At 45.9% G+C, this 26,578-nt stretch overlaps 1 protein-coding gene and 1 long non-coding RNA gene across 3 annotated transcripts; both read right to left on the reverse strand.

Annotated features, from left to right (window-relative positions):
* Positions 1–25: 25 nt before the first annotated feature.
* On the reverse strand, positions 26–13,445 carry LOC123070428 (chloride channel protein CLC-e). Its single transcript, XM_044493654.1, has 7 exons — positions 13,009–13,445; positions 10,542–10,929; positions 9,853–10,050; positions 8,649–9,115; positions 7,590–8,132; positions 748–956; positions 26–615 (listed from the first exon to the last, which is right to left on the reverse strand). The coding sequence occupies exons 1-7, from the start codon at positions 13,294–13,296 to the stop codon at positions 555–557; spliced, it is 2,154 nt and encodes a 717-aa protein (XP_044349589.1). The 5' UTR covers positions 13,297–13,445; the 3' UTR covers positions 26–554.
* A 995-nt stretch (positions 13,446–14,440) lies between these two features.
* Positions 14,441–19,338, reverse strand: LOC123070430 (uncharacterized). 2 transcript variants are annotated; one of them, XR_006433677.1, is made up of 5 exons: positions 18,879–19,338; positions 18,312–18,467; positions 18,148–18,192; positions 15,303–16,659; positions 14,441–15,191 (listed from the first exon to the last, which is right to left on the reverse strand). It is a non-coding gene; the product is annotated as an uncharacterized lncRNA (long non-coding RNA). The 2 variants fall into 2 exon arrangements; XR_006433676.1 differs by having other exon boundaries at positions 14,441–16,659; positions 18,879–19,331.
* Between the last annotated feature and the right edge of the window lie 7,240 nt (positions 19,339–26,578).

A 26,578-nucleotide genomic window follows, 5' to 3' on the forward strand; every position in this document is an offset into this window, starting at 1 on the left:
GACTGCAAAGAATACATGATAATTATTAGAAGATCCGCCAAACAAACCCTCCCTTGTGCAAATTCGGTTCATTTAATTCAAACTACTAACAACATGCAAAGAGAAATATGTGTGACATAGCCTGATCTTGTTGCCTATCTTTCGAGTGTCTACGTTGACGAATAGTTCAATTCTCAGTTGAAGAATTATACTGTGTAGTAGGCACGCTCAAGTGCCAATGCGCTGGCCCAGTTCCTAAATGAACAATACTCCATTTTGTTTTGCAGAAAAGGAGAACAGTGGTATGCACAAGTTAGGTGCAAGGTGCAGCGATCCAACTACTGAGAACATGGCGTGCTCTTACCACAATAATGCAGCAATGCACTGCGCATTCACATACAGTCTTGATAGAAATGGAAGAGACTTCAGCCAGCTACTTCACTTAATGAATTCTTAAGTTACCAAATAAACCTGGTCGATTATGATTTCTCGGCTGTTGACCAGCTTAATCACATAAGCGGACATGAGCAAATGAAAGCTCCAGAATATCAAGCAAATTACTAAGTGAATCCGCATCAACTCTCTTCCCCTCTGATCTCCGATGTGAAACTGAAAAATTCTTTTGCTGCCAAAGCTCTGAAAGAGAACATAGCATGGAAGGAAAACATCACTACATTGATTATAAGTTGGAAAACAAGTAATTTGTCACCTTATTCATTACTGAGAGTTGAAATCTGGAAACATAGTTATCCAAATATTTAATTTTACCTTCGAGCAATGGTGATGCATTCTCTATCTACAAAACCAACCAAGATTCCTCCATCCTGATGATTAACATGTTCTGAAACTACAGGAACCTGGTCCATTCCATGAGAATCCATAATCTTTTCAGCAGTAGTAAGTGGCATCTGAGGTGTCACAGACCATATTTTACATCTAACGGCTCCACAAACATGAGACATCAGACATTCATCTACCTGTTCCAGCATGAGCAGAAATGAGTAACTAAAATAAGAACCACATCAAGTTAGATAAACTTAACACCCTGTCACGAACTCATCTACGCTCTAGGGGATCAGAGAGGGGAATCGGGATGAGATCGAGACTTGGGAGAGGGGATTTCTTCCAAGGGAGGAGATACAGTTTTGGGGAGAGTTCAGAGATAACACTACACACAACACACACTTGCCCATTGGCTACAGCTGGCTATAAAGCCGCGGTCCACTTGTCTCTCCTGCCAACTGGCTGGTGGGGTCCACCGTCACGCGTCCACCGCATCGCTTCCTAGCGATGCAGGTGTGACATTCCCCTCTTCTTCAGAATGAGCTCCTTCTTCAGTTGCAGCTTGCTGGTCGGCCTCGTCGGCGGCTGGTGTGTCCCACGCCGGTGCGTGAGGGAAGCGGCGGCGCAGAGTGTCGTAATCCTCCCATGTCGTTGCCGTCCGGTCGTGGCGCCAGCGCACTTTGACTTGCACCAGAGCGTTGTTGCCACGTTTCACCATGCGCCGCTCCAGGATCTTCACTGGTTCTTCGTCTTGGCCGGTGAGGTCTGGCGGTCGTGGCAGCTCGGCGAAGACCGGGGTGTAGTTGGGAGTGAACGGCTTGAGCTGGGATACGTGAAAGACAGGGTGAATCCTGCTGTCTGCCGGCAACTCCAACTTGTACGCCACCTTGCCGATTCTGTCGAGCACCACGAAGGGCCCGAAGTACTTGTAAGCCAGCTTAGCACAAGGCCGGTTCGCCACGGATGATTGTGCATAGGGCTGGAGCTTGAGGAGAACATGATCACCCACCTCGAAGGAGCGCTTCGTGCGGTGCTGATCAGCCTGTTTCTTGAACCTGTGCTGGGCACGAAGAATGTGCTCGCGAAGCCGTGCCGTATGCACGCACCAGTCCCAGGGCTCGCCGTCGATCATGGGCACCGTCTTGTCATCCCAGAATGCCATGGCGCCGATGTTGGGCTCCACACCGTACAGAGCCTTGAAGGGGGAACATTTGATGGAGGAATGAAAAGACGAGTTGTACCAGAATTCCGCGGTCGGCAACCAGCGGCGCCATTGCCGGGGCGCGTCGTGCACCGCGCATCGCAGGTACATTTCCATGCACTGATTGACTCGCTCACTCTGGCCGTCTGTCTGGGGGTGGTATGCCATAGAGAAGAGCAGCTTGGTGCCTGGCTGGCAAAGAGCTCGCGCCAGAGAGCACTGGTGAAGACACGGTCACGGTCGGAGACAATGGAGCTCGGAATGCCGTGCAACTTGACGATATGATCCCAGAAAACCTTGGCCACTTGGGGAGCTTTGAATGGGTGACGAAGCGGAATGAAGTGTGCTGACTTGGTGAGCCGATCCACTACCACCATGATGGAATCGAAGCCCTCCGACGCTGGTAATCCTTCCACGAAGTCCATGGTCAGGTCGCGCCAGGGAGTGGTTGGCACGGGCAATGGCGTGAGCGTGCCCGCCGGCTTGGAATGCTCGTGCTTGGCGTGCTGACACACTGGGCATTGTCGCACGTAGTCGGTGACATCGGCCTTCAATCCATCCCACACAAAAAGCTTCTTGATGCGCTGGTAGGTGGCCGTGGCGCCAGAGTGGCCACCTATCGCGCTGTCGTGCAGCGCGCTGATGATCTTGGTGCGCAAGGCCGTGTTCTTGCCGATCCACAGGCGCTCCTTCTTGCGGATGAGGCCCTTGTAGAGCTCGTAACCCTCGTCGTCCGGGCTGTGGATCGCGAGCTGAGCCAGACGATCCTGTGCGTCGGCGTCCATGGCGTATGAGTTGGCCACCTCCTGAACCCATGCGGGCTGGCACAGGGAGAGCGCGTCCAGGTTCAGCGACGCGCCCACGCGGGAAAGAGCATCCGCGGCTCCGTTTTCACTGCCACGACGGTAGCGGAACTGGAATTGGAGTCCGACCAGCTTGGCCATGGCCTTGCGTTGCAGGTCCGTGGCGAGCTGCTGATCCTGCAGGTTGCAGAGACTCTTGTGATCGGTGATGATGGTGAAGGGGCCCCTTTGCAAGTATGCTCGCCACTTCTCGATTGCCATCATGACGGCAATGAACTCCTTCTCATACACTGAGAGCCGCTGGTTGCGCACCCCCAGGGCCTTGCTGAGGAACGCCACCGGGTGCCCTTCCTGTGCCAGCACCGCGCCAACGCCGGTGTCGCAGGCATCCGTCTCGATCGCAAACGGGCGCTCGAAATCTGGGAGCGCGAGCACTGGCGCGGTCACCATTGCTCGCTTGAGGAGATCGAAGGCCACCTGCGCCTTCTCTGTCCACTCGAAGCCCTTCTTGGTCAGCAAGCTTGTGAGCGGCTTGGCGATGATGCCATAGTGCGCGATGAACTTGCGGTAGTAGCCGGTGAGGCCGAGGAAGCCGCGAAGTTCAGTCGCGTTTGTTGGAGTAGGCCACGCGACCATAGCCTGCGTCTTCTCGGGGTCCGTGGCGACGCCCTCCTTGGAGATGATGTGGCCCAGGTAGGAGATACTGGCCTAGGCGAACGAACACTTGGACTCCTTGGCGTACAACTGGTGCTCCCGGAGCAGGGCGAGGACGAGGCGAAGGTGTTCCAGGTGCTCCTCCAAGGTTTCCTGAAGATGAAAATGTCATCAAGGAATATTATGACAAACTTACGGACGTACTTGGCGAAGATCGCGTTCATGAGGCACTGGAATGTTGCCGGAGCATTCGTCAGGCCGAATGGCATGACTTTAAAGTGGAAATGGCCATGGTGGGTCTTGAACGCGGTCTTCTCCTCATCGTCCGCGCGCATGCGTATCTGATGGTAGCCAGCGCGAAGATCCAGTTTGGAGAAGAATGCCGCGCCCGCTAATTCGTTGAGCAGTTCATCGACAATGGGCAAGGGGAAACTTGTTTTTGACAGTGGCCTCGTTGAGCCGACGATAGTCGACACAAAAATGCCAGGTGCCGTCCTTTTTCTTGACGAGCAGCACGGGCGCGGTGAAGGGGCTCATGCTGTGCTCAATCACGCCGGACTGCAGCATCTCCTGCACCTGGCGCTCGATTTCGTCTTTCTGTAGTGGCGAGTAGCGGTAAGGGCGCGAGTTCGCCGGGCGCACGTCGTCGACGAGGGTGATTGCATGGTCGTAGCGGCGATGGGGAGGCAAGCCCTTCGGGTCAGCGAACACGTCCGCGAAGTCCGTCAGTACACTCTGGACACTGGGTGGCATCTTGGTAATCTGCGGCTCCAGTGCACGGGGCAGATCAAGGACTGCCATGTACCAAATGTCATTCCCAGCTTGCCATTTGCGCACCTGATCGGGCTCGATTTCTTCCAGCTTGTCGTTCTGCTTTGGACGAACACCTTGCAGAGTGATCATGGCGCCTTGGTGCTCGAACGTCAGTGTCTTCTCCAGCCAGTGACAAGTCATCGGGCTGAACTGCTCCAGCCAGTCCATGCCGAGCACGCCGTCATAAGCACCCAAATCCAGTTGCCTCATGTCTGTGGCGAACGTGTGTCCTTGAATCCACCAGTTCAGTCCCTTTACCATGTTGTTGCACGTCATGCGCTCGCCGTTGGCCACCCGGACCTCCACCGCGGGCACGGGCACAGAAACCGCGTGCACACGCTCGGCGAACTCCTTGGAGACGAAACTGTGTGTGCTCCCGGAGTCGACTAACAGCAGCATCACCTGATTGCCGACGAGCGCGCGCAGACGGATGGTGCGCGGCGACTCCGTACCGGCAACCGCGTGTGTGGAGAGCACGCAACATTCCGGTGCAGGCTCTTGCTCTGCTGGGGCGTCGAGCAGGTCCAGGGCATGCACCGCGTCATCGCTGAGAACCTCTCCATAGTCGCCGACGTGGATTGTGAGCAACTGAGTTGCAGGCTTACACCGAAGGTCGCGGGAGTAACGATCTCCACACTTGAAGCAGAGGTCGTTGGCACGCCGGTGCTCGCGCAGTTGACGCTCTCGCGCCAGATCGTCGTTGGGCACGCCCACGGCGCCAGGCCGCGGCGCCGTCGGGGCCCGCGGAGGAAGCTGGAGGGGTGGTGGTGGTGGTGGTGGCCGGCCCACCGGAATAATGCGCGGTCGAGCATGTTGTGTGCCCACTTCCTCTTCGACGATCCGGGCCAACACCGCCGCGCGTGTGAGACTGGACGGCTCCTGGAGGCGGACTGCCGCCCGCAGATCGTCGCGCAAACCCAGCAGGAACTGCGTGACGAACAGCTTGGGATTGAGCGACGCGTCAAGGGCGAGCAGGTGGTACATGTGTGTCTCGAACGCCGTTCTGTACTCGGCGACGGTGCCGGTCTGACGAAGCTGGAGCAGCTGGTGCATCTCTGTCTCGAACTCGTCTGGCACGAATTCGCTGATGATGGCCGCGGTGAACTCCTCCCAGTTCGGCGCACGGTGTGTCTGCCTGTATGCCTGGTACCAGCGTGCCGCATGGCCATCGATGTAGAGAGAGGCCGTGGTCACCCAACTGTGCGGCGGAACTCGGTACAGCTCGAAGTAGGTGATGCATCGGTCGATCCAGAGGCTGGGCGAGTCACCGTCGAAGTGAGGGAAATCATGCTTGGGCGGCTTGACCATGTACTCGTCGCGCGGTCCGTGGTGCGCGTCGCGGCCCGCCATGAACGCCGCCGGCTGCCCTGCGCCCGTGAACTGGGGAGGATGCCGCAACGGCAGCAGGGGCGGCCCGTTGTTGGCGAGGCGCACAGCAGGGCCCTGAGGAAGAGGCCCGCGCGCATGCTCCATCGCCGTGACCGCGGAGGCCTGCGTGTCGCCGTCGTGGTGGTCGGCGTCCCTCGGTCGGTGAGGCGCAGTGGCCGCAGGTGAAGAAGGTGATTCGCGCTGCTGCCGCACCTCGTCGACGTCGGCCTGGGTGAGATCCAGCTGCTTGCGGATATGCGCCAGATCCGCTGAGACTTGCGTGTTGAACGCGATCTGGGCCTCGTGCTGCTTGTCGCCCGCAAGCGTGGTCTAGTCGAAACGCTGCAGCAGCGCCTGCAGCATCGTCTTCAACTCTCCCGTGGATTCAGCCATGGCGGTGATGATGTGGCGGGTTTGAGCCGAAGGTTTGCTGGGCGGCGCCGTCGCACACGCTCTGAATCAAGCCAACCCCGCTGGGGATTTCGCGCAGATCTCGCCGGAGCGAAATCGCACCCGCAGCGGTGGATTTTACAGCTCGATCGAGAGGGAAGAGTGGCGGCGGAGCAAAAATCTGGGCCGAAACCTGAGCTCTGAATACCAACTGTCACGAACTCATCTACGCTCTAGGGGATCAGAGAGGGGAATCGGGATGAGATCGAGACTTGGGAGAGGGGATTTCTTCCAAGGGAGGAGATACAGTTTGGGGAGAGTTTCAGAGATCACACTATACACAACGCCCCCTTGCCCATTCGCTACAGCTGGCTATAAAGCCGCGGTCCACTTGTCTCTCCTGCCAACTGGCTGGTGGGGTCCACCGTCACGCGTCCACCGCATCGCTTCCTGGCGATGCAGGTGTGACACACCCTTTGGATTACCATTTGACCTCTTAAGGAAATAAGAAACCCATCTTTTTCTCTGTTAATAAAAAAGAGTTTGAAGTATGTATGAACCACAAGAACTTCAGTGTTTAGAAATATGACAAATATATTTGAACCTATTGGACTTGGGAGAGGTGTAACTAAAGGACTCTTGTATTAATTCCAACAGACTGGATCCTATTTTCACCGAGGGAGGACAGGTGGGGAACCAAAAACTACTCCCTCTGTTTCTTTTTGCATGGTGTGTTTTTATTGGTTAAGGCAAGACTTTTACCAAGAATTACTCGGTTAATAAGTGGTTTAGTAATACGAAATCACAATCATAAATATTTCTAAATAGGAAACTAATTATATCAACTTTATGTCACATAAATTACATACTAATATAGTAATTGTTGGTAAAAGCCTTTGTCTTAAACCAATCAAAATACGCCCTACAAAAGAAAAAGAGGGGTCGCCCAACCCAAGTAATCAAGCAATAGGCAATCTCATCCAACCAAGATAAAATAATTAGGGCGCCAGATTAGAACCTAGGTTATTCTTTAGCGCAAGACTTTTGTGTATATAGGGCAAGGATCTAAAGGTCCTATGGTTCAAACAGGTTGTGAGAGAGAATTCAAATCCTTGCACTCTTTTGGAGTTGTGATAAGGAATTTGCAGATGGCTTCGTCATCATTTTTCTATTGTCATGATTATTCCATCACAGATTGAGAGACGGAAAGTGGTCAAGGACTCGGAGCTCCAGGGACTAATTAATTTGTGCAGAATATATTTGACATGTTCGGATGTTCCAATCCATCACAAAAATAGGATTCTTCATATGTGATGGTCTGTTGGCTGTTATGTGATAGTTTGTGAGTTGTTTCTTTGATGTATCTGAACTGTGATGTGGTTTACAGGGTTAGACTGAGTATGTCTCCTTTTGGTTTTGCATCCAAAATAGCCATATGGATGCAAATACTTCGGACACTAGGTATCTGTCATGAAACTTGGAAATCAAAAAGGACAGAAAAGAAGTGTGCACAAATAAGTATGTCTTCCCATAAACTAAAACATCAAGGTTATGCAAATAGAGAAAATGAACCAGTGGAAAATGGTGGTAATTCTCACCTCAAGTTGCATCCTGGTACTTTTTACAGTTTTGCAGAAATCCTGGAAATCTTTGACTGTTAGCAAGCCTAATAAAGACTTATTGCTGTCAGTTATCATAACAAATGGTTGCTTCTCCACAAGCATAAGATTTAGTGCCTCAACTACTGGAGTTTTCAATGAGACAGAAATATATCTAGTTTTCATAGTCTCTGCAACAGTAAGATTTTCCAGCACGTTATCATCTTTGACATCATAGACACAAAGCGAGCTTTCTAGTTTACATAATTCTGCAGTAGCATCAACACTATCCACAGAAGTGAGTTGTTGGGTTTGAGTGGGCACATTTTTCGCCTCTTCAATGGTGCTTGTTTTCTCCTCCAATGAATCCAGCTTACCCTTACTGCTGGTAGAGAACCTTTGAGAAGAAGCGATCCAAGAAGATAGTCCAACAGCACCAAGCAAAGGCAGAACTATACGATAATCCTGCGTTAGTTCAAACAGTAGGAGGACAGATGTCAGAGGCACCTTGCATACACCGGCAAGTGTAGCTGCCATACCAACCTGCAAAGATAGAAACAAAGGAAAACAAACATGAGCAATGATAATACTGCTTGCATAATATCTTCATCAGTGTAACAGCACACAAAAGGAAAAAAGTTAGAACTTGAAAATCGCTGAGCAGTGACTACAAAACAAGCACAAGAGATGGAAATGCCACCACATGGTTGCAATATCATTAATACTACAAAAGCATACAAAGAGACATTGAACTTCTCCCTCCGTTGCAAAAATGGGAGGCAGGATTTGACTTGGCATGATCTGCAAAACTGAACAGTGGCCATTTGTTTCTTTGGAAGTATTTGTTGATCACTACATAAATAATGATCATACACAGATGTTATAAAATATGAATCTAACAGTATCACTTTTCTGTAATTAAATTTAAATATGTATATTGCTGGACTAATTGTTGGTCAAAATTTACAAAGTTTAATTTTTGAGATGTACTGGTGCTTTCTAAAAATTAACGGAAGGAGTAGTTGAGAAGAAGAAAGGTAATATGCTGATGGGCATTACCAGACCATATGCTTGAGGTGACGCTACGTCTAGGAAGGGGACATGAAACAGTGCTTCAGAGCCAGTAAATGTAAACCTCATGAACTTGCCATATGCCATGCCTGTAGCTGCACCAATAAAAAGGGATGGTGCATAATAACCTCCAACCAATCCAAAAGCCCTGCACAAAGACGTCGCCAATATTTTTACTCCAATGAGCTGAACCAACACTGCTGCTGAGAGACCACTTGTAAATGGCCGTGATTCCAGTAAAATATCAACATTCTCAAAGCCCCAATACAGAACTTCAGGGTATACAAGAGCGAGAAGACCAACAATAAGGCCACCTAAGGCAGGGGATACAGCCATCGGCAATCCTGTTGTCTTTTGTAAGCGTTCAACCATGTCCATAGTTAGTGCTGTACACCTAGATAGGGTGATTGACACCACTCCACAAAACCCGCCCAGCAAGAGATATAGAGGAAGTTCTGACATTTATGAAGTCATGTAAATATCCTCATACTTTCAATCTCTGGAGCACGAAAAACAAAATGTAAAATGAGAGTACCATTAAAAGTTACTGAGAGCAACCTACCATCTGGAAGATTGTATAGGCATTCTATGTGACTATATGAGGCCAAACAAATTGCAGAACATCAGGTTGGTTTAGGAGTATCGGGTAGTTCAAGAGCAAAAATGCGCAAGATTTGTTGGTGTCCTGTTTTAGTAATTTTCAATTGCAGAACAGCAGGTTGCTTTAGGAGCATCAGGTAGTTCAAGAGCAAAAATGTGCAAGATTTGTTGGTGTCCTGTTTTAGTAATTTTCAGCTGGTACAGTACATGATTTAGCAAATGGCTGCACCAGTTGCTGACTGATGGATGGTGTCTGCCATTGTCCTTGCCCTTCTGGCTTTTAGTTTTGCTTTTGATGACTATTTGGATACTCATAAACTTTGCAATAATCTATTGAGGGATGTGTGCATCGATTGATGCTGAGGCTGGGGACTACTACCCTCTTTTTGAAAGAAAAAGAAACAGAACATGACTTATTTCATCTCAACATATGAAGTTACTTGGGAAATGTTATTGGCGGGAACAAGTTAAAACAGCAGAGACTTCATCATAAGAAACTGTGAAGCATAAGAACCAATATTGCAAGATGCAAGGAAGTACTTCATATTCATAAACAGAACTAAAAATCTCAAATATAACAAACATTAAGTACCTGTTGGGGAGCGAAAATCATATTCTGGAACAGTGAAAGCAGGATCAGAACCAAGACCAATCTCTGAAACAACAGACGCTATCACTGCACTGAGGATCACCATAGGTGTTGAGTTGGAAAGGGATGAAGAATCGCCAGATGAAGGCCACAAAACAGACTCCACCGCAAAAAAACACCCAGCAACAGCAGCATTAAAACCTAAAATACAAGGAAATCACCTGAAATATAAGTAAAATGGAATCAGAAAGCAGAAGACACGGAATATTTTGACTTTACCATTGGACATGTTGACCATATCAGAGTACTCATAACAGGTGAATCCTTTTCGAAAAACAATAACAGGTGAATCACATACTTGCGGCTAGGTAAAGTTACATGGCGCAGGAACATTCCCTAAAATTCCACCAACGCATGCAACTAAATTATAGTTATATTACATAAATGTATACAGTATGTATGATTAACTAATTATAGTAGGCCAACATCAAAATGTGAATATATGTGGACAAAACTATCTATAGGGAACTGATTTTCTTTTATGACAGGATACCCTGTTAGTTTAAATTGATTTGATATAAGCATGAAGAAATCAAGCAAATTATGACATGCTTACCCAATGGTTAATCCATCATACTGATGGAACATACCTTGTAACAAAATATATAAACAATTGGGGATGTAGAACTTACCAGATGCAATGCCAGCTGCTGACCCAGCTGCCACAAGAGACAGCTTTTTTCCGCCTTCCCACCCAAACACATTTCCAAATCCTTTCGCTATAGCAGAACCTATTTCCACGCTGGGTCCCTCAGGCCCCAGAGAGTTGCCAGTTCCGAGAGTGAAAGATGCCGCCACAGCTTTCAAGAATGGCCTAAACACACCTTTTATATTAGAAACAGAGCCATCTGAGTTTGTTTTGATAGAACTTCTTAGCGTATTCAGCCCTCCAACTATGATGCCTCCACTGACGGGAACAAATATCACTCTCTGCCAAATTTCAGCAGTGGGTTCTTCCCTCAGCCACGAAGCGCCTCGCAGTGGTATGCCATCCCAAAGCAGGTCCCGTATTTCATGAACCTATGGTAAAAAAAAAAATACATCCAAAGAAGCAATAACATGTACTTAAACTAACAACGTGAATATTTAAAAATGATTCCCATCAGTAGCAAAATGCAACAAGGTGCCTAAACTTTCAAATTGTATCATTCTGACTTAAGACCTGAAGTTTCAAGTTCACCCAACATTTGGTGGACACCTACAGAATTCGGAATTGGAACCTAGCCAAAGATGGGGTGCCGCATCCTGTACTGTAACGTAACACGTGTCGCAATATACTGAACGTTTTCAGCCTAAGGCCATGTTGTTCAGGTATTCAGGGGGATTAGAGGGGAAGGCACGAGAGAAATCGGAGAAATAATGATTTGGAGTTATGTTGCTTGTTTTATTCATGGGCACAGCTCCCTCTTATATATAGGAGGCAGCCTAAACAGATACTCTGACCTCCAGAAGCCGAACTCTTTTGTGATTGTATCATCTAGATACATCATACATGGTGATGAATCAATAAAAACTTCCATTTCCAAAAGACAAAAACAAAAACAAAAACAAAAAAGATACTCTTATCCAACTTCATAACAGTTTGAAACCTCACTTGAACCTTATAGGTTTAAGGTATCTTTCAACATAGCAAGCCATCAAATTAATGTGACGAATCCATGGTCTGACACCTAGCTGTGCCTGTTAGGAAAATAAACCACGTCGTGTCCGGTCATGGCATGTGTGTGCGTCGCGCATTATGACGTGTGTTTTCGAGTCTGCAACACCTATGTGCATCTGTGTCCCGGTGGCACGTGAGTACATGCTCGCGTTCGTGTCCACCGTGTCGGTCTAGGTCAGGCAATGGTGTGCGCCATGGCCTGGCAAGTTTGTTAGCTGCATGTGTGCCTGTGCTAGCCGAGTCCTGTGTTAGTGCATGGGTTAGTTAGTGGCTGGCTGTTATGGTCGGGTCAGTGCGTTTGTTGGCTACTGGAGTGAGATTGAGAGGTAGAGAGGTAGAAGAAGATGAGGAGCTACTCCGGTCAGCTCCAACAGTGCCAGTGTCATGTCCAGCTAGGACATGGTTGCTTCCAAACTGGTAGGCAGCTAGGCTCACCACCCTTGGCATCGTGTCTCAGCTGGACACAGCTGCACAATTGCAGTCTGCTCCTTGTCGATCCGAATAAGACATGAGGCTATGCTGAGTTTGAGTTGAAAGAAACTGCTAGCCCCCCTAAGCTATATGTTGGAGATATGAGCAATGCTTCGAAGGTATTGTTCATTCGTATATTCAGCATCAATATCCATCCGACTTATGAATGAAAATCAAATCAAGCTAGAACTTTGGCAGGTAGGAAGGTGCCATCGGTTTTTTAAGGTGGTGAAGGCGGTCCTCGTTTTTAATTTTCAGTATGACGAGCTAAATCACGGATACATGAAGTTCAATTACTTGATAGAATAAAATGCAGGTGTCTGAGCTATAATGAGTGCTTCTGATTACCTTCCACGAAATAGCTTCTGATGTGAGCATGGTTAGGTTGGATCATCAAGCTTTTACAACTGGCTACACCTCATACAGGAATGACAACGGTGATCTTCTTATATGTGCCAACTGGCTGCTGTCATGGCCCTTACTGCAGGAGCAGATGGAGTTGGACTACCACGGGATTTATGTTCCATTTGGGATGACAGTTGGTTTGATATGTAATGTTGGATTTCGCACAAGCTTTATGTAGCTTATGATTTCCCTCAGAGCCATTGAGCGTGAATGTTGTAATGAAGTACAGTACTCCCTCCGTTTGTTTTTATAAGACGTTTCACACAGCTTGCTGTGTACTGTTTTGAACAGTGTCTGAATGCCTAAAACGTCTTATAAAAATGAACAGAGGTAGTAATAAATTTGAATGCGTACATCTTCCGATGCAAACACCGAAGGGAAGTTCACTACCATTATCTACTACTCCCTCACTACTGCCAAAAACGCTCTTATATTATGAGACGAGGGAGTAGAAAACTACCACAAAAGCATTAGTTGCATGATTCGTGCAGCAGTTGAGTGACTGTTGAACCAATTTGAAATTCTGAAAGAATCAAACCATAGTGTGGTTCGCAAGCACCTACGGAAAGATTGAAGAGGACAACGGAGACGCCTGTGAGGAAGCCCACGAGGCAGGCTGCGAGCGTGACGAGGTCGAGGCCGGGCGCCATCTCCTCCACGGACGCCTTAACCTGCTCCCCCCGCCGAACCTCGGCCTCCTCGTCCGCCGCTCCGCATCGAACCCGAAGGCGCACGCCCCCGCGGCGGGTACCGGGCAGCAGGGGGCGGGCCGCGACGCGGAAGAGAGGAGGCGGAGATGCAGACGAGGCGAGTAGGAGACGCGGGGAGCACGGGGTCGCGGCTGGCGCCATGGATTCCGATTGCGGGACCGGTAGAGCCAGCTATCTCATCTCTGCTAGTGCTATGCTGTTCTAGTAGGGGCTCGAAGCTGCACTGTTCTCATCTTTGGAGGCTCAAGGCAAAAAAACGCCTCTGGGGAATTCCGGCCTTTCCAGACGAGGAGGGCTGTTTTCTCATTATTAGTTTCCTCGGTATAGTCTGGTGGACAACAATCCGCAACGTTTATCCTCTCGCCTGTGCTCTTTCCCTCGATTTCTGCCCAACTATTCTGAGATAAACGGAAATAATATCTGGCAAACGGCAGCCAGGGAGCTCATCCCAGCGAACGCCTTCCCCGTCTTTGTACGGATCTTGACACAAGCCGATGTCACGTAGATTTCGTTCGCTGTTACACGTTTTCTTGGACGAGGGTGTATCTGAGTGCACGGCAGTTGCATGATGGCCAATCCATCGTCCGATGATCTGCTTGGACGCACTGATGTGCTCTATCGGGCAGAGATCGTCTGCTGTGTATCGTGTGTATAGCAGCGCTCAGGGTGCTTACCACTCGACCGTAGTGGGTTTTTGTGAACACTTGCTACGAAGCTGCCATATGTATGTCAAACCTAAATTTTTTTAAGTGGATTTTCCTTTTGAAAACATAATCCAAAAATCCTTATTTTTTTATTTTGAAAGAAAAAATCCTGATGTTTTTACTGGGTTTTTTTTCTAAACTTGTCATGTGCATTTTTAGTTATAGGTAGCATGGCAATTTATTTTTAATTTTAATCCATGACATTTTTGTGTGTTCCAAAACATGGCAATTTCTATGTCCTTTTGTAATGCCGCATGGCAAACTTTGGGAATTGTATTTCTTATTCATACCATTTTTTGAAAAAAAAATATTGATGTCTTACATGGCAGTTTTATTACTAAGAGAATCACAGTTTTATTACAGCATGGTAGTTTTACTGTTAATAGCATGACAATATTATTATTGAGAGCATGGCATTTTATTGTTAAGAGGATGGTGATTTGGTTATTGAGAGTGTGGCAGTTTTATTATTGTTCGCATGATATTTTTACTAGTAAAAGTGCCCGTGCGTTGCAACGGGCTAACAACAAAAACTCACAAAAATTATAATGACCAACATAAAACAATTCAAGTTCATCAAATTGTGCCAACCTGATGTAAATCCTACAGATCAAATCAATAATTAAGAATAACTCATGTAAGAAAGAGGAGCCTGAGCTTTTAAAAAAAACGTGCACACCATCCTGGTTGAATGTGCTTGAATGGACGCTCCTTCTGGCGCTGCTAGTGGCCACCACTATGACTCCTTGTCCTCGCGGGCACGCGTGGGGAAGGAGCAGATCCTCCAGCGCAAGAAACAGCAAAACACACCAAGAATTATGAACCACTTTTAGCTATTTACAACAAATAGCCCAAGATTACACCACATGGTCATTAATAGCAAGATTGGATAAAAATAGCTTCTTGTATATTTATACACTCACACACCAGGTCCAGTTCTTCTCATTGCCTCGCTGTATATTGTAGTCTTCACAGAATATTAATTACATGATGATGAGATTAACCGAAAAGACTACACTGAATTTTGGCATTTTGCCTATGCAGTAACTCAAAAGACAAACAACTCTTACAGAATAAGAATCGTATGTGTTTTCTTCCACAAAGATCATGAACAGTGGGTTTAGTTTTCTATTTTATTTCATTGTTGACCCAGTCTTTCATGGCTGCTTCATTAGGAACTTGAACATGAAAGAGGACGATAGGAAAGCCTCTTTTTATTACAGGTATATATATTCAGTAGCTCAGGCCTTTGTAGCAAATTTGTATAGGTCTGCTTGTTGTGCCTACCGAAGTATGCACATGTTTTTGACCTGCAAGTGCAGCTAGGGATGCCTGTAATTCAGACAATTAAAACACAAAGTTGATGATTTCTGTGTGTATGACACTTGTGTTCTGTACATGTCCCCATGCTTGCAAGTTGCATTTGCAGTGTATGGAACTAACCTTATATGGCTTATTTGAGGGGACAACAACAGCAGCCAAGGTGGCGGCAGGAAGTCCTCGACGTGTGACCTGGACAACGTCTTGGTCAGTTACTTGGAGATTATGCTTCCATTGCTCACGCTCGCCGGGACACACTGCCGTCACCGTTGTCGGAGTCTTTGTCGCTGGGGGCGGGACTGGTCCCTTCCTACTTCCTAGTTCCTACTTGATTCTGCCATGACCTGATTGCCCTTGCAATGCAACGGGGGCCTAAATATTTTACGTGTTAGAAATAATACAATAATAGAACCCCACATAGTTCTTTTATAGAGAACTTCGCAAACCTCGACTAATCTATATCATGCAGGGAAAGTATCAATCATATATATCTTCAGAATCCCCATACACATCAAGCAGCATTATCTCCCTTTTATTACTTTTATAAATCATTCTTATTTCCTCCAACCAAACTCACCATGTCTATATCCTTTGAGCTAAGGGAATATTTGTACTATGCAGAGGAGAAGATTAACACTCCATATTGAGAGAACAAATCAAGTTTAGTATAGGTGCCATGCCAGTGGCATGTTTGAGATCATGTCGTCGCTGCTGAACCTTGTACTATGTCATCTAGCAGAACACGTTATCATTTGCGTCGTATATATTTCCCTTGATGCATGGGTGGAGCTGAACATGCCCTGAACTCTGATCTCCTTTCCTGCTTTGACTTTAATAAACTTGAGTACATAGTATGCACAGTACTACTACTGTACAACATATAATTAATATTTTACTGTGTGAAAAGAAATTAAGTCAAGACCCTGAAGAATACTACAAAAATATCTAAATGTCCACAACGATGTTCTTAAATTCTGGAGAAAGCTCGTAACCCAGATGTAGATTTCAAGCTGGAAGTTTTATGCACAATCCTTTGTATGTTTGGCAAGAAAAATAATATCAATGAGCTTCTAGCTTCTGCATCAATGAATATATACCAGAATCTAGCCTTTTGTACCCAACCAAACCTAGAAAACAAAGTCTAGAGAGAGGGGGGGGGGGGATAGAGTCTGTCCACTTGCTCTGTAACATTAGGAGCCATGACACGCCAGTTTTCTGCTCAACTATTCGAAGTATAAACCACTTTTACTACTGAGTGCCAACTCGAGAAACAAAATCCCATTGTCATCTTACTACGTAGCAGTAAGCGTTAATTAAGAAGCAATATCTCATATTGTGTAGCTAGAAGAAATTAACATATTAGTCATTAAAGTTGACTCACGGCATTCTTCCTGGGGGCATCCAGCCCTAGTTGATAGCAAGAATTCTTCATGTACTCTTTGGTCGCCTTTCCGCACGTCACCTACGGCATAGTCATAACCTGCACGAGCGAGTGCCAAGAACCCAAATTAAATTAATCGCCAAATAACAACTTGGAACTTGTGAAGAAGCACAAAATGCTAGAGTCCAGAAATAAAGGCAGATTAATTCTACTAAAGTTTTAAGATATTGATCTTTATGGTTTGATAACATGTGAATAGGAATTTTGGAAAAAAGTGGTGGCAAGTCATACAACAGACAAATAAATTTGTCCAAGAACTGATCCTCCATGTCCGGAGAGAACAATCACAGCTACATGGAAGATTTCTACAAGTTTAATTGAAATTTTATGAGCATATTAACATCCTCCGAAGTCTGAATCTCTCCACCTTCCACTCCATGGGCATTGTCTTCCATGTGATAAATGTAACTACTTCGCATGAAAGGTATAATATAAACTCCCAACAGAAGGTCAGAATTAACATGTTCAAATCCCGCACTTGTATTGATGGACAAACGGTTCATGACTTGCACACAGACAACTCTTGTGTGGTCAAGAAAGGGACCCATTCATTGTTGCTTCTTTGTTTCTCTGATCAGCTTTTTCTAGGACTGAACTGAAGAAGAGGTTATTTAGATTCAGAACCTAAAACCTTGCTTGTTGTAGAGTCCCTCTCTGAATTCCACATTTTTTGCAAGAGCAGTCATTGTACATCAAAATTTACCATGTGATTCATCAGGAAAAAAAGGAATGGAAAAATGCCATGCTACAAACATAATATAACTGAATACGCATTGTCATATACAGTACGGATTATAAGACGCATAGCTTTAATATCATCATTTTCCCACAAAAAAAATCTCTAATATCAACATTTTGCAGAGGGAAAGGCTTTAGATTTTTAGTGCATTAACATCAAAAGATAGCGCTAACAATAGAAAAGAAGTGGCTTATATTTAGAGAAGTGGTACAGGAATGAAAGGTAAGCAATATACATAAATAGCAAGATATTCTATGATACACACACACATCAGGTTTCTGATGGTCCACACAACATCAGAAATAACAATATATATCTAGAAAAGAACTATGTGGGGTTCTGTTATTCTGATCAATTGAGAAAGCCACAGCCTCCTTCCCATGAGAGCATGATCCGTGAATTGCAGCAGCTAGCCACTACAACATGAGAGGAGCATAGTTGCACGGCAACCGTCGGTGACCCAAGTGTAACGGAACTAACTGCTTGTGTGATCTTAATACGAATTAAATTGATGTACCCAATACGTTTGTCAAGACAAATCCAAAAACAAAACTGCTTGTGCGACCATACGAATTAAATTGCTGAATCTCGGTTAGTGGAAAAGATATTAATAACCTACAGGGTAAGATTCCAATCCTAATGTTTGCTAGCATGCATAACAATGTGACTCCCAGCATGCACCAACAATACGAAAAAATTAGAGTTGGAAGGCACCTGAATTCCTAATACAGAGAACATGATGAGCAAAAACTAATTCAAGTTCAACAGAACCAAATCCTACAGCTCACCCATCTTATGAGGTAAGGGTTCCTGCTTCCAAGATATATTTTTCTCTGCAAATTCAGATGAACATTATAAGGATAATTAATACATGGCATGGCCATAAATTATATCCGAAACAAAATTTGTTGAAGCAAGAACTTGAGCAACAATTTCCAACGGCGTGGGTTACCTCTGATCTCTGTGGGGGTGAGAAGGTCCTAAGTGAAGGACGAAGCAGCCATAGTGGATCCATGACCAGAGATGGCATCCTGTAGATGCCAAACCATAGAATATAGGGCATGTTTGCTAAAAGACCGCAACACCTCCGATAGCTCAATTAGGTCGGCTGAAGGTAAACAACAATTAAAACTAAAAATGCGCATCAAAGATAAATCGAAAAAATGCGCAGCAAAAACAAAAAGCATGCACACACACACACACACACACACATATATATATATATATATATATATATATATATCATTATGAGTGCCCAGATCTTGTTGGAGGTGCTGTGTCTAGGCAAAAAAAAAGGTCAACACCTAACTGTAACTTCTTTATATGATTAAAAAAAATCTGCAGATATACATTTGTTAAGCAATAGGAGCCGGCGTACCCATGTGTCTTGAGACTAAACATGATGTAAATTAATTAGCAAACCATTATTCTAATAACCCGATTCACTCCCACCATCATAACATGTTTTGAATCATATGAAAGGAGATTTAGTCTCATGATGTATTCATGTGGAGTTTACCTCAAGGATCTGTGACTGAAACTGGTTCAGACAAACACACAAACACCTTGTGTGCAAAAAATAACTGAGAACATCCACAAGCACATGAGCGTCCAAATTTGAGGTGAAAGTGGTGCAGAGGGGACGGCCAGGTCGCCAGCAAGTGCAACGACGACCAGCTCGCGGTGGCTTTGGTCGAGCGGCGAACGCAAGCCCTCCCGAGCGGCACACAGCGAGGAGCTCGGGCACGCGGGAGAGAGGAGGAGCTCGGGCACGCGGGGAAGATGAGGAGCTAAGGTGGAACGGTGGTGCAGGGTGCTGTGATTGCCGGCGTCGGCGGCGGCCGGCGCGTCACCGGATCGAGCGCCGCACGGGCCGCGTGCCTCCTGGCGGCTGGGATCAGGAGGCGTGGGAGAGAGGAGAGCTCGTGCAGTCGTGCTCGTGTCTGTTTTTTTTTATTTACAACCCCGGACGAAACGTTTTTTTCACTTAAAAACAGGGACTGCGGGTTGATTTCTTAGAAAGAGAGGGACTTTTATAAAAAATTGCTGACGTACGACCAGAAGCAATAAACGCTTTATTAGTAGGTAAAGATTATCAAGAGGATGGCAGTTTAATTATTAAGAGGCTGGCAATTTCAGTTTTCATTGGCATGCCAAAAAAAATTCCATTGACACGAATTTTTTCTAATAAATTGTTGCACGATGGACCAAATAAAGCAAATTTTTACCCATGTGCATTTTTTTTGTTTATGGCAAAAATAAAATGTTCTCCAAAAACATGGCATTTTTTGCACAGTGAAACATATTCACAGAAAATTTTGATAAAAAATGAAAATAAGATCACATGACACTTCTTTAATCATACCATTGTGAATTTATAAATTAAAGAAATGATAGTTTTATAAAGTAGCATGGCATTTTTCATATTTTCGTAATCATGGCATTTTATACATTTATTTTTTTCTTTGTTTTTATATTTAAAAAGGTGTATTTTTATAGCATTTTAAAAATCAGTTAATTGGGCCTATCAGGCAATCGGGGTTTACCTTGGCCCTCTCCTGGCGAATGATCGAGTGGGCAGAACGTTTGTTCGGAGCTGCTCGCCCTGACAAACATAAACGATCGACGGGAGTTGCTCCCTGACGACTGTTCCAGATATATAGTAGGGTCCGAGATAAACACCTAAACTAGTATTTTTGATTGGGTCATTCTTTCATATTAAAAAGAGTTGACCTAGTTAAGCGCATTATGACCTGACTGGGCAAATCTGATCCCCTAACGTCCGTGGGCGTGTCTAGACATGCCCGCAGATAGCGTCGGCAGGCTCCTCATTTGTCTCCCTGGACAACCACAGTCCTCATATGTCAACCCTTGTATTCATGCAAATCCATGAACGCTTATCATATAGCAGAAGTTCACCATCAATTCAACAATTCGACAGAACGAAATAAACCATAATTCAACACATGCCCAAAAAAAATCAACAATTCATACATAGATAGGTGATACAGGAATTGTTGTGCTTGTTGATCTTCTTCATGTTGATCAAACACTTCTTGCCTTCATCATCCAAGAGGCTAGTGTCTTGCAACATGATTCTCGACTCCTCTGTCTTTTCTTGCCGCCTTTTCAAGCTCCCATTTTGCATATTTCTCTTACTTCGCAAAGTCCTCTCTCTCTCTCTCTCTCTCAATGTTCAATTTCTTTTTCACCTTCTCCCGGTCTAACTCCGTTCCCTCCTTTTGCACATCTATGAAGAGTTTGTTCCTCCTTCTTCACCTCCTTGGTGAAAAAAATTCCCACCCATGTGGCAAACATTTTGCTTGTCGCGCCATCACGCACAGCCCTCTCCTTATTTCATTTTCCCATCATGTGACGGTTCCTCTTTGGCACGGTGGCTTTGTACGCCCGCCCTCCAATTTGTTGGGAACCGTTGCATGGAAAACAAAAACAATTATACGCGCACGCAATGCTCTATCCATGGAGATGCATAGAAACGAGGGGGGAGGGAAGTTTGTCTACGTACCCTCGTAGACCGTAAGCGGAAGCGTTTCACAACGCAGTTGATGTAGTCGAACTTCTTCACGCTTCAACCGATCAAGTACCGAACGCACGGCACCTCCGCGTTCTGCACACATTCAGCTCGGTGACGTCCCTCGCCTTCTTGATCCAGCAAGACATCGAGGTAGTAGATGAGTTTCGTTAGCACGACGGCGTGGTGACGGTGATGGTGAAGTGATCTCCGCAGGGCTTCGCCTAAGCACTACGAAAATATGATCGGGGGTGTAAACGGTGGAGGGGGGTGCCGCACACGGCTAGTCAATTGTCTGGGGTGTGCTAGGCACCCCACCTCGTCATATATATAGGTGGGGGGAGAGGGGAGAGTCCAAGGGGCGCCCCAAGTAGGTCTGAATCCTACTTGGGCTCCTGCCCTTGGTCGCGCCCCCCTGCCATATTTGTCGGAGGGGGAAGCAAAGAGGGGGGAGAGGAAAGGAAGGGGGGATCATATTCCCCTCTTTCCTTTCCATTCCCCTCTTTCCTTCTCCTCCTAGGCCGGCCCATATGGGGGGCGCACCAGCCCCTTGTGGCTGGTGCATTTCCCCTCTTGGCCCATAAGGCCCATATCTTTTGTCGGTGGTGCGCGAAACCCCTTCCGGTGACCCGATAAGTACCCGGTACCCCCCGAAACACTTCTGGTGTCCGAATATCATCGTCCTATATATCAATCTTTACCTCTCGACCATTTCGAGACTCCTCGTCATGTTCGTGATCTCATCCGGGACACCAAACAACATTCGATCACCAAATCACATGACTCATATAATACTATATTGTGACCGAACGTTAGGCGTGCGGCCCTACGGGTTCGAGAACTATGTAGACATGACCGAGACACCTCTCCGGTCAATAAACAATAGAGGAACCTGGATGCCCATATTGGCTCCTACATATTCTACGAAGATCTTTATCGGTCGAACCTTTATGACAACATACGTAATTCCCTTTGTCCATCGTTATGTTACTTGCCCGAGATTCGATCGTCTGTATCTTCATACCTAGTTAAATCTCGTTGCCGGAAAGTCTCTTTACTCGTTCCCTAATACATCACCTCGTGACTAACTCCTTAGTCGTTTGCTTGCAAGCTTATGATGTGTATTACCGAGAGGGCCCAGACATACCTCTCCAATACTCGGAGTGACAAATCCTAATCTCGATCTATACCAACTCAACAAACACCTTCGGAGATACATGTAGAGCATCTTTATAATCACCTAGTTGCGTTGTGACATTTGATAGCACATGGCATTCCTCCGGTATCCGGGAGTTGCATAATCTCATAGTCGAAGGAATATGTATTTGACATGAAGAAAGCAATCGCAATAAAATTGAACGGTCATTATGCCAAGCTAACGGATGGGTCTTGTCCATCGCATCATTCTCCTAATGATGTGATCTCGTTATCAAATGACAACTCGTGTCCATGGTTAGGAAACCTTAACCATCTTTGATCAACGAGCTAGTCTAGTAGAGGCTCACTAGGGACACATTGTTTGTTTATGTATTCACACATGTATTAAGGTTTCCGATCAATACAATTCTAGCATGAATAATAAAAATTTATCATGAATAAGGAAATATAAAATAACAACTTTATTATTGCCTCTAGGGAATATTTCCTTCAGTCTTCCACTTACACTAGAGTCAATAATCTAGATTACATTGTAATGAATCTAACACCCATGGAGTCTTGGTGTTGATCATGTTTACCTCGCGGAAGAGACATAGTCAACGGGTCTGCCATATTCAGATCCTTATGTATCTTGCAAATTTCTATGTCTCCATCCTTGACTTGTTCACGAATGGAGTTGAAGCGTCTCTTGATCTGTTTGGTTCTCTTGTGAAACCTGGATTCCTTCGCCAAGGCAATTGCTCCAGTGTTGTCACAAAAGATTTTCATTGGACCCGGTGGATTAGGTATTACACCTAGATCGGATATTAACTCCTTCATACAGACTCCTTCATTTGCTGCTTCCGAAGCAACTATGTACTCCGCTTCACACGTAGATCCTGCCACAATTCTCTGCTTGGAACTACACCAACTGACAACTCCACCATTCAATATAAATACGTATCTAGTTTATGAGGTAGAGTCATCTGAATCAGTGTCAAAGCTAGCATCGACGTAACCATTTACGACGAGCTCTTTGTCACCTCCATAAACGAGAAACATATCCTTGGTCCTTTGCAGGTACTTCAGGATGTTCTTGACCGCTGTCCATTGATCCACTCCTGGATTACTTTGGTAGCTCCCTGCCAGACTTATGGCAAGGCATACATCAGGTCTGGTACACCGCATTGTTGGGTAACGTAGTAATTTCAAAAAAATTCCTACGCACACGCAAGATCATGGTGAGGCATAGCAACGAGAGGGGAGAGTGTTGTCCACGTACCCTCGTAGACCGAAAGTGGAAGCGTTATGACAACGCGGTCGATGTAGTCGTACGTCTTCACGATTCGACCGATCCAAGCACCGAACGTACGGCACCTCCGAGTTCAGCACACGTTCAGCTCGATGACGATCCCCAGACTCCGATCCAGCAGGGTGTCGGGGATGAGTTCCGTCAGCACGATGGCATGGTGACGACGATGATGTTCTACCGACGCAGGGCTTCGAGTAAGCACCGCTACGATATGACCGAGGTGGAATATGGTGGAGGGGGGCACCGCACACGGCTAAGGAACGATCACGAAGATCAACTTGTGTGTCTAGAGGTGCCCCCCTCCTCCGTATATAAAGGGGGGGAGGAGGAGGGGGCCGGCCAAGGGGGTGGCGCCCTAGGAGGGGGAAACCTACTCCAAGTAGGTTTGCCCCTCCCTTTCCTAGTCCAAGAAGGAGGGGGAAGGAAGGAGTGGGAGAGGGGAAAGGCAAGGGGGGCGCCGCCCCCCCTTCCTTGTCCTATTCGGACTCAAGGGGAGGGGGCGCGCCTCTTGCCCTGGCCGGCCCCTCTCTCTCTCCACTAGGGCCCAACAAGGCCCATTAGTTCCCGGGGGGGGGGGGTTCCGGTAACCCTCCGGCACTCCGGTTTTCTCCGAAATCACCCGGAACACTTCGGTGTCCGAATATAGTCGTCCAATATATCAATCTTTATGTCTCGACCATTTCGAGACTCCTCGTCATGTCCGTGATCACATCCGGGACTCCGAACAACCTTCGGTACATCAAAACTTATAAACTCATAATAAAACTGTCATCGTAACGTTAAGCGTGCGGACCCTACGGGTTCGAGAACTATGTAGACATGACCTAGAACTGTTTCCGGTCAATAACCAATAGCGGAACCTGGATGCTCATATTGGCTCCTACATATTCTACGAAGATCTTTATCGGTCAAACCGCATAACAACATACGTTGTTCCCTTTGTCATCGGTATGTTACTTGCCCGAGATTCGATCGTCGGTATCCAATACCTAGTTCAATCTCGTTACCGGCAAGTCTCTTTACTCGTTACGTAATGCATCATTCCGTAACCAACTCATTGGCCACATTGCTTGCAAGGCTTATAGTGATGTGCATTACCGAGAGGGCCCAGAGATACCTCTCCGACAATCGGAGTGACAAAACCTAATCTCGAAATACGCCAACTCAACATGTACCTTTGGAGACACCTGTAGAGCTCCTTTATAATCACCCAGTTACGTTGTGACGTTTGGTAGCACACAAAGTGTTCCTCCGGTAAACGGGAGTTGCATAATCTCATAGTTATAGGAACTTTGTATAAGTCATGAAGAAAGCAATAGCAACATACTAAACGATCAAGTGCTAGGCTAACGGAATGGGTCAAGTCAATCACATCATTCTCCTAATGATGTGATCCCGTTAATCAAATGACAACACATGTCTATGGTTAGGAAACATAACCATCTTTGATTAATGAGCTAGTCAAGTAGAGGCACACTAGTGACATTATGTTTGTCTATGTATTCACACATGTATTATGTTTCCGGTTAATACAATTCTAGCATGAATAATAAACATTTATCATGATATGAGGAAATAAATAATAACTTTATTATTGCCTCTAGGGCATATTTCCTTCAGTCTCCCACTTGCACTAGAGTCAATAATCTAGATTACACAGTAATGATTCTAACACCCATGGAGTCTTGGTGCTGATCATGTTTTGCTCGTGGAAGAGGCTTAGTCAACGGGTCTGCAACATTCAGATCCGTATGTATCTTGCAAATCTCTATGTCTCCCACCTGGACTTGATCCCGGATGGAATTGAAGCGTCTCTTGATGTGCTTGGTCCTCTTGTGAAATCTGGATTCCTTTGCCAAGGCAATTGCACCAGTATTGTCACAGAAGATCTTCATTGGTCCCGATGCACTAGGTATGACACCTAGATCGGAAATGAACTCCTTCATCCAGACTCCTTCATTTGCTGCTTCCGAAGCAGCTATGTACTCCGCTTCGCATGTAGATCCCGCCACGACGCTTTGTTTAGAACTGCACCAACTTACAGCTCCACCGTTTAATAAAAACACGTATCCGGTTTGCGATTTAGAATCGTCTGGATCAGTGTCAAAGCTTGCATCGACGTAACCATTTACGACCAGCTCTTTGTCACCTCCATAAACGAGAAACATATCCTTAGTCCTTTTCAGGTATTTCAGGATGTTCTTGACCGCTGTCCAGTGATCCACTCCTGGATTACTTTGGTACCTCCCTGCTAAACTTATTGCTAAGCATACATCAGGTCTGGTACACAGCATTGCATACATGATAGAGCCTATGGCTGAAGCATAGGAAACATCTTTCATTTTCTCTCTATCTTCTGCTGTGGTCGGGCATTGAGTCTGACTCAACTTCACACCTTGCAATACAGGCAAAAACCCTTTCTTAGCCTGATCCATTTTGAACTTTTTCAAAACTTTATCAAGGTATGTGCTTTGTGAAAGTCCAATTAAGCGTCTTGATCTATCTCTATAGATCTTGATGCCTAATATGTAAGCAGCTTCACCGAGGTCTTTCATTGAAAAACTTTTATTCAAGTATCCCTTTATGCTATCCAGAAATTCTATATCATTTCCAATTAACAATATGTCATCTACATATAATATCAGAAATGCTACAGAGCTTCCACTCACTTTCTTATAAATACAGGCTTCTCCAAAAGTCTGTATAAAACCATATGCTTTGATCACACTATCAAAGCGTTTATTCCAACTCCGAGATGCTTGCACTAGTCCATAAATGGATCGCTGGAGCTTGCACACTTTGTTAGCACCTTTTGGATCGACAAAACCTTCCGGTTGCATCATATACAACTCTTCTTCCAGAAATCCATTCAGGAATGCAGTTTTTACATCCATTTGCCAAATTTCATAATCATAAAATGCGGCAATTGCTAACATGATTCAGACAGACTTAAGCATCGCTACGGGTGAGAAAGTCTCATCGTAGTCAACCCCTTGAACTTGTCGAAAACCTTTTGCAACAAGTCGAGCTTTGTAGACAGTTATATTACCATCAGCGTCAGTCTTCTTCTTAAAGATCCATTTATTCTCAATGGCTTGCCGATCATCGGGCAAGTCAACCAAAGTCCATACTTTGTTCTCATACATGGATCCTATCTCAGATTTCATGGCTTCAAGCCATTTTGCGGAATCTGGGCTCATCATTGCTTCCTCATAGTTCGTAGGTTCGCCATGGTCAA

This window comes from Triticum aestivum, chromosome 3B (genome assembly GCF_018294505.1).
Source record: "Triticum aestivum cultivar Chinese Spring chromosome 3B, IWGSC CS RefSeq v2.1, whole genome shotgun sequence".
Taxonomy (NCBI): domain Eukaryota; kingdom Viridiplantae; phylum Streptophyta; class Magnoliopsida; order Poales; family Poaceae; genus Triticum; species Triticum aestivum.